Raw genomic sequence first — 9,223 nt, forward strand, 5'->3', positions numbered from 1 at the left:
CTATAAATATATTGATCATCAAACAAAGCTTTTCCTAGCACCTGAGTCAATTCAGTTTGAAGATTTCGTTAAACAGATTTTTGAGCTTATTGAATTGGATAGAGAAAAGTTTGAAATAGTGATATGGTTTGATATCAACCTTGGAACAAGCAAAGGAATGCTTGTATCCAAAGATTTAGATCTTCACACATGTATAGAGTTGCTAAAAACTCATTCACTCTTCAAGAGCTGTCGTTTCATAGTTGATATTTCGGAAAGAGTTTTTGCATCAACAAGCAATGAACATGCCAACAAAAAAACTCAACATGACAATCAAGAGCGATGCCAACAGATAGTTGAAGTAGATATGGTTGAAGCTCAACCATTAAATGAAGAAGTGCATCAAACATTTGATTCTATTCAAGTAGAAGGACAAAGCATTATAGAGATTGACAACGAACAAGCTTTGGGTATTCAAGTCTTAGAGAGTGCACCGGTAATCGAAGTAGTTGCTGACAAAACCTGCACTCAAATAACTAAACGAAGATCAAATTTGAAACAAAAAGAATCCCCAACTACGATATTAAGAGAAAATGCTTCTTTGGATCAAATAAAAGTCGGATCAGTATTTGACAAGAAGAAGAGCATAATTAATTATTTTTCTAATGTAGCAATCAAAGGACATTTTGAATTCAAAGTTGTTAGATCAAGCTCAACAAGATATTCGTTGACATGCAATGATGATAGGTGTCGTTGGTGTGTGCGTGCTTTCAGAATTAAAGACTCAACATTATTCAAGATAGTAAAGCTTGAGAAAAAGCATGACTGCTCTGTTAACACTAGGAAAGCAGATCAAAGGCATGCTACTTCAAAGTTGATTAGTGGTTACATTATCGATAATCTTTCGGGACCCAAGATTTGAAGTTACACCAGCTTTTGTTATGGCAGAGATGCAAAAATTGCATGGACTAGACATTGGATATCACAAGGCGTGGCGTGCTATTCAACATGCTTCCGCTTTAATAAGAGGAAGTCCCGAAGAAAATTATGAATTATTGTGTTCATACTTGTATATGATGACAAGTAAAAACCCGGGAACTTATACTAACATAAAGATAGACGACAACAACAGGTAAACAATTTAGGACATGTTGTCTTTAGCCTTGTTAACTTTTGAGTTATAACCAGAAGTTGAGGACTGCCTATCCTTAAGTTTTGAACTTGTAATTAAAAGTTAAGGACTTCCAGTCCTTAAGTTTTGAACTTTGAAATAAAAGTTAAGGACAACATGTCCTTAACTTTATAACTTGTAAATGTAAGTTAAGGACTGACTGTCCTAAACTTCGGGTATTTTTTTAACCTTGTTTTATATTGTATTTTCAGGTTTCTTTATATGTTTTACGCATATGGATCATCGATAGCTGGTTGGAATCATTGTAGACCAGTGATTGCTATTGATGCGACTTTTTTGAAGTCAAAATATCGTGGTGTTTTAATGATTTCAGTTTCAAAAGATGCAAATAACCAAATTTTCCCATTAGCCTTTGGAATAGCAGAATCTGAAAACAACAATTCCTATGAGTGGTACTTTAGTCAGCTTCGCAATGCAATTGGGAGCCGTGAGAATTTGATTTTTTTATCAGACAGGCATCAAGCTATTGCAAATGGCATTGTAAAGGTATATCCTGAAAGCCATCATGGGATTTGCATCTATCATTTGGAGCAGAACCTAAAGTGAAGAAAGGTGAAAAGTGAGGTCATAAAACTTTTCCAAAGTGCTGCAAGAGTATACAAGCGTAAAGAATTTGACATATACATGTCAGATATTGCAAATGTAGATAAGAAAACTTATGACTACTTGATGGAAGAACCACCGGAAAGATGGGCACGTTCTTGTAGTCCACAACGAAGATATGACATGCTCACAACAAACATAGTTGAGTCGATGAATTCAGTGCTATTAGAAGCAAGGGAGCTGCCTATACTAAGAATGATGGATTTCATTCAAGTGAAGCTACAACATTGGTTTTATGAAAGAAGAAATAAAGCAGAAGGAACATTTTATGATGTTTCTTGTTGGGTAGAGGAGGAATTGAAGAACAGAATAGATTTAGCATTTACTTTGAACGTAAGTATTATGTTTTATGTTTATATTATGATTTTGACATTTTTTAACATAATGTACTCACTTATAATTTTTCAACATTGAAGGTCTTCCCTGTTGATTCATGGCGTTCTAGAGTTGAAGAAGAAGGAATAACTTTCTTGGTGGACTTAAACAAAAGAACATGTGATTGTTTTCAATTTCAACTTGATGAATTACCATGCATACATGCCATTGCAACTATCGAGAAGAGAAACATCAAGAAGTCCGACTTTTGTTCGCACTGGTACTTAAAGGAATCTTGGCTGAAAACATATGAAAGACAAATACATCATGTAGGACATACTGATTCATGGATTGTACCAGAGAGTGTTAAGTCACAAATTGTTAAACCTCCAGATTTCAAAGTGCCACCAGGTAGAAGGCAAAAGAAAAGGCATATTCCTGCTACCGAGCCATCAAAAATAACATTCAAATGTGGTCGTTGCAGAAGAATTGGTCATAACAGAACAACTTGTATATATTCTCTGGCACTCCATCCATTTTCAAGAAAGCATAGAGAAGAGTAGAAATATACACTTATGTTTATCGACTCTTTTAAGTTTTTGCTATAGATTGTATTCATTATTATTCTAATTTGAGCGGATGCCTAGATTTTCAATATTTATATCTTGTTACGTTCTTTTAATTTCTTTTGAGTTCAACAATTAAAAGTTATTAACAGGAGTCAGTAAGTTCAACTTGCAATTTTGAAAACGTAATGACTGTCTGTCCTTAACTTTGAATTTCAAGTTCAAAAGTTAAGGACATGAGGTCCTTAAGTTATAGTCTCATGTTAAAAACTTAAGGACTGTCTGTCCTTAACTTTGAATTTTAAGTTCAAACGTTAAGGACATGAGGTCCTTAAGTTATAGTCCCATATTAAAAACGTAATGACTGTCTGTCCTTAACTTTGAATTTCAAGTTCAAAAGTTAAGGACATGAGGTCCTTAAGTTATAGTCTCATGTTAAAAACATAAGGACTGTCTATCCTTAACTTTGAATTTCAAGTTCAAAAGTTAAGGATATGAGGTCCTTAAGTTATAGTCCCATGTTAAAAACTTGAGGACTGTTTGTCATTAACTACAGGAGTCCTTAAGTTTGAAATACAAGTTAAAAACTTAAGGACTGTCTGTCCTTAACTTTAAATTTTAAGTTCAAACGTTAAGGACATGAGGTCCTTAAGTTATAGTCCCATGTTAAAAACTTGAGGACTGTCTGTCCTTAACTTTGAATTTTAAGTTCAAACGTTAAGGACATAGGTCCTTAAGTTATAGTCCCATGTTAAAAACTTGAGGACTGTTTGTCATTAACTACAGGAGTCCTTAAGTTTGAAATACAAGTTCAAAAGTTAAGGACATGAGGTCCTTAAGTATAGTCCCATGTTCAAAACTTAAGGACTGTCTGTCCTTAACTTTGAATTTCAAATTCAAAAGTTAAGGACATTTGGTCATTAACTTTGAATTTGAAGTTCACTTACACTTAGTCATGAACAAATACTAACAATCTCAATGGACAAATCAACAGTTGAGAGAAATAACGAAATAAATAACAAAATGCCTTGACATAACTTTTGAAATTGTAATTTTGCATAGCTGTTACAAAAAATTACGCTATGCCAACAAAACAAAATATAAGTGCCTTTTCACAAATTTACAGAATATTTCAGAACTATCCTAAACTGGCATAATTCAGATGTCACCTTTACAGCAATTTTATACAAAAATAACACCACAATTTCTTTACAACTCCTTTGGACAGAATGTTTCATTTTCACTCTCATAATCATCACCAACATTTTCTGGTGGAGTATCATAACCAGAATTTCTTTTTCATTCACCATGTGCCCAAAGATTTGCAGCAAATTCTTTTCGAAAGTTTTTTATGGCTTCAGGTTGGAATTGCTGCACATCCTTTCCAATCATCAACAACTCGGCAAATTTGATCAGGAATGCACCACAATCAGTCCTAAGAGAAATGTAAGATATGCAGTGAATTAAACAATAAATCTTAAGTACATATAAATAATATAACAAATAATAACACGTACGATCCAGTTTGGTGTGGTGATCTTTGCCACTGTATATCAAATTTGTTGAAGACATTCCCAAAAGACTTGTGATTTTTGTCAAACTGTGAGAACTTTAGCAAATGGGGGATCATGCGTGCATACATTTGCATGTAGTTCATTCCTGCTTCATATGGCTCACTGTATATGGAATCATATACATCACTCTTTTTTTTATTCAAGTCCAATACTCCCAACAAAAAGTGTGTCACAGCTTCATCATCTTCTGAAGGAAGCCGACATGGAAAAAAGATTTTGTCAACCTCAGTCCATGCAATTCCACATCTACGACTGTCCCCCACACATATGGTGTCAGAAATAACTGATTATCACCAGCACACCAAAACTCATCACTAGCATCTTCACTGAAATCTTTATACACAAGTGCCATATAATTATCAAAAAGAACATCAGTAGTTGTGCATCGAAAAGGATGATCGCGATGGTGGTAGCATTCCTTCTTTCTCAGATAATAGAGAGCAATGTCAATATGCTTCATAAAAAGGCAAAAAATAAAACAAATCAATAAGAAATCAGTCATAAAATAATGAAAAAATGATAAATTAATAATAGAAAAAATAAATGCCTTGTGAATTATCTAACTTTATCATCAAGAACAAATTTGCTATCTGAAAGCTCAAGGAAAAATATTTTGCTACTGATTATTTGATGATACAATTTGTATGGTTTTTTCCTCAAACTATTATCATCAGCATATAAATCAATTTGTCCCCTGAAAATTTTGAAAATGTCAAGTTAGAATTTTGAAAACTTTAATCTATAACTTAAGGACCAAGTGTCCTTAGCTTTTGAATTTGATACTCAAACTTAAGGACTGCATGTCCTTAGCTTATGAATTTTGAATTCAAACTTAAGGACAAGAAGTCCTTAAGTTTTAAACTTGAATCTATAAGTTAAGGACAGTTAGTCCTAAAATTAGTCTTACAATCACAGAAGTTAAGGATGTAGTGAAACACATTAAGAGACTTACTCTTTTTTGCGACCTCTCCTTTTCTCCTTGCCCAACCACACAATGAATTTCTTCACTAATTTTTCATCTTCTTTGGCATAATGAAAAATACACCTACGAGTATAGGTTGATTTTATCCAACCTGAACTCTTCAGAGTATTTTGATTGTCTGCCTTGGAACTTACTGTTTTTCCTTCCTTATCAAAAGGAGATTTCAACTGCCAGCTTAACTTCTTGTTCCTTTTACCTCGACCAAGTTCTTCTTCAATATTTCCTTCACCCACCATAGTCAAAGTCGCATCAATGTCCATTTGTATACTTGGAGGAGTAGGAGTAAGAAGAGAAAATGACGGACCATCATAACCAATATTGTCTCTCTTTCTTTTCCTTGTATATTGGTTAAGATCGTCATCATTGGTGTCCTCTTTGTTTTCCTCTGCTGGCGACACTATATATATATATATATATATATATATACATATTCATATTAGTTTTCTGCAACAGGTCAAATGAAGAGACAAAATTTCAATTGTACATATAATAATTAGGGCACAATCAGTACCTGTCTTCTCCGCAGTACCTTCTTGTGTTTTTTCAAGAGACAACTCAGCTAAAATATTGCGTGCAGCATTTTCTTTTTCTTGCAATTCCACATTTTCTTTATCTTGCAGTTGTTCACCATGATCTTTAGATGCTTGTTGACAAGATTCTGCAAAAGTATTTACAACAGCTAACATGTTAATAATCTTTAATTAAAACAAACATATATAAAATTAAAAAAGCACTGCCTAACCATTTGCAATATCCAAGATCATTCCAGCTACATCATCATCATCACATGTTGCATCTATAGATTTGGAACCAATCTCACTTCTGCCTATGTCTTGAGATTGTAGTCCAGTTTTCTCTTGATACTGCACTCCAGCTTCTTCGCTTGCTGCTTCAAAAGATACAATATATAATGAAATAAAGATACAATATATAATGAAAATTTTATCTAACCTTGACTGGCACAAGTTTGAACTCCAAATTTTTCTTTGTATGACAGCGGTGTAGAGAGATCATACGTTCCTTCTAAGCATTTGCATACAATCTCGCTGACACTTGTCCCCAATGGACTTGTTAAATCCTCCTGTGATTGCAATCCACAAACTCTACAAATTTTCTCCGGCACTCCACAAACTTCTGCATGCACATGCATAGTTTATATGTATTAATCTATTGAATATACATTTCAACGAAAATCAAAATCAAAATCTATAACTAACCTTTCCCAATATCAGTAACATTTTCAGTTTCATCATCTAGATGTGCATCTCTAAATTCTCTTTCATACTGACCCTCTGCATGCACATCCATATAATCATGTTCAACACCACCTGCATCTTGGTTGAATATGCCAGTACGCTCAGTAGCACGACAATGATCATCAACTCCATATTTTCTAATTGGAACACTAGATTCTCTATCTGTGTTCATCTGATCAGCTTTCCCAAACATGTTCATCAAAGTATCAAGCTTTGATCCTAGAGTTTTCTTTAAATCCTGAGAAAGCAACTAAGTTACAAAGAGAAGTACATGTTTAAAACTTAAGGACAGGCAGTCCTTAAGTTTGAACTTAAAGTTCAAAACTTAAGGAAATGCAATCCTTAAGTTTGAACTCCAAGTTCAAAAGTTAAGGACAAGAAGTCCTTAACTTTGAATTCCAAGTTCAAAACTTAAGGACATGATGTCCTTAAGTTTTCATTTCAAAGTTCAAAAGTTAAGGACAAGAAGTCCTTATCTTTTAATTCCATATTCAAAATTTAAGGACACAAAATCCTAAAGTTGGACTAACTGAAATTACCTTGATTTCGTTCTCAATCTTTTTTCTGATACAACAATTTTCTGATTAACTCTGGTAACTTCTGCTTGCAAATCCTTCTTAAAACTCTCTGATAATCTCTGAATCAAAAAACATAATATAAAAAAAAAGGTGTTCGTAAGCAAGAAATAATCAAATAAAGAACTAATACTATTCAAAGGCAGAAACACATACTCTAACAATTTCCTTAAGTACGCCTTCGTCAAATTGTGTGGAAGAAGACCTTGAGCCTCGATCTTGTGAAACTGGCTCCTCCACACAAAGAGGCTCTGTATATTCTTCTTCCACGGGAATAAAGGGTGACGCCTCAATCAACTTAAACTCCTATTATATAAGAAAAACTAAACATAAGTATACATAACTAAAACAAATAAACAAAAAAAGAGATAGTAATTACATTAACTTACTTTTTTATTATGGAAATATTTTCTACAAAGAGCATCAAATTGTGGAGACTTCATTTCAGAATAACATAACATTCGAGGATAACCAACTTTTTTGAATTTCACAAATTGTTTCTCTTGGAAAATAGGAAGTACTTCCATAATCCAGACACAAAACGCAAAAGGAAAGCCAACTAAAGTGTAGCTATCAATATCTTTTTCTTTCTCTTTCTCCTTCTGAACATCATTTTCATTTGATTTCAAGCAACTCTTCAATGATTTTAATAGCGTCTCATAAGCAAGAGAGCCCCAGTTGAAGGAAGCGCAAAGTGCATCATCGTCAACAATTTTTATTATTTGCTCCGACACATTCCTATTTTTCCTCTTGCCCATCAAAACCGACTCAACAAAATAGAGTGTTGCCAACTTCAAAGCATCATCATCACTGTCAGCAAATGATGAAGTTGTACCATGTGGGCGACTAGAAATAAAACTATACAAATCAGCCAACTCAATTTTGTCCTTTCCAGGGAAATAGACTCTTAAAAGCCTATTCTCTTTCTCATTTAAACCTTTCATGTCAAGCGACGAATAAGACTTCAAACCAGTAATAATATGGAATGCATCAAGAGTAAACTTAATATCGCGGTCAAATACCTTGAAGGTCATCGAATCAGGTTCATTACTAACAATTTCAGAAAGCAATACACAGTGCATAAGTTTACCCGAGAACTTCACACTTTGTAATCTGAAGAAGTTGCCAAAAATACTTTTCCTCAATTTCTTCCATTGGCTATTCGACAGAAATTTTTTAATTGTTTCCTTATATTGAAAATCTCCTTTCCAATATACCAGAAAATTACGCCAATCGTCAAAATCAAAAAAATGATCGCCTTCCATTATAACACTAGAAAAGAAGGAAAAACAAACAAAGATTAGGACTTAACTTAAAATTTCAAGTTTAAAAGTTAAGCAAATACAATCCTTAACTTTAAATTTTAAGTACAAACGTTAAAGAAATACAGTCCTTAACTTATACTTTCAACTTCCAAAATTAAGGACACTTAGTCCTTAACTTCAAGTTTCATGTGCAAAAGTTAAGGACAATAAGTCCTTAACTTTAAATTGTAAATGCAAAGGTTAAGGAAATACAGTCCTTAACTTATACTTTCAACATCCAAACTTCAAGTTTCATGTGCAAAAGTTAAGGACAATCAGTCCTTAACTTTAAATTGTAAGTGCATAGGTTAAGGAAATACAGTCCTTAACATATACTTTCAACATCCAAAGTTAAGGACACTTTGTCCTTAACTTCAAGTTTCATGTGCAAAAGTTAAGGACAATCAGTCCTTAACTTTGAATTCCAACTACAAAATTTAATGTCGTTTCTTCTTTACATTTAATGAACACAGTTAACTGAAAATTCATAATCAGTAAGCTTATGAATTTCTACGACTATTTTTATGAAATATACCTACATAATCAAATATATTGAATCAACCACAAACACATTTCAAATTTCACACACTAAAAATTTATCAAAAACAGAATCACACAAAATATACTACACTGAATCAACATATAATGCTAATTTTTGAAATTTCACACATACTTCACACGGCATTGAACCAACTTATAAATAAAGAAAAACGAAAATGCATAAAAAAATATATTACCAGTCGCGATTGACAGAAGATGACGGAGAAGATGAAGGAGCAGAAGTTTAATTGAGATTGCAGTTTGCATACGAGGAAGATGAAGAAGCGCAGAACTCTGAACGAATGAAATAAGGGTTTTCGTCAATTTTGGGATTATA

The 9,223-nt window shown here is 33.2% G+C and overlaps 1 protein-coding gene across 1 annotated transcript; it reads left to right on the forward strand.

Annotated features, from left to right (window-relative positions):
* Positions 1-1,795: 1,795 nt before the first annotated feature.
* LOC142164727 (uncharacterized) lies at positions 1,796-2,652 on the forward strand. The gene is made up of 2 exons (XM_075223171.1): positions 1,796-2,107; positions 2,380-2,652. Exons 1-2 carry the CDS (start codon positions 1,796-1,798, stop codon positions 2,650-2,652), a joined length of 585 nt encoding a protein of 194 aa, XP_075079272.1.
* Positions 2,653-9,223: the final 6,571 nt, after the last annotated feature.

The sequence above is a fragment of the Nicotiana tabacum genome, chromosome 1 (assembly GCF_000715075.1).
Source record: "Nicotiana tabacum cultivar K326 chromosome 1, ASM71507v2, whole genome shotgun sequence".
In the NCBI taxonomy this organism is placed as follows: Eukaryota; Viridiplantae; Streptophyta; class Magnoliopsida; order Solanales; family Solanaceae; genus Nicotiana; species Nicotiana tabacum.

Coding starts and splice junctions, on each gene's coding strand:
- LOC142164727 (XM_075223171.1), top strand. CDS start 1,796: ATGTCAGATATTGCAAATGTAGATAAGAAAACTTATGACTACTTGATG. Junction 2,108..2,379: donor ATTTAGCATTTACTTTGAAC/GTAAGTATTATG, acceptor TGGTACTTAAAG/GAATCTTGGCTGAAAACATA.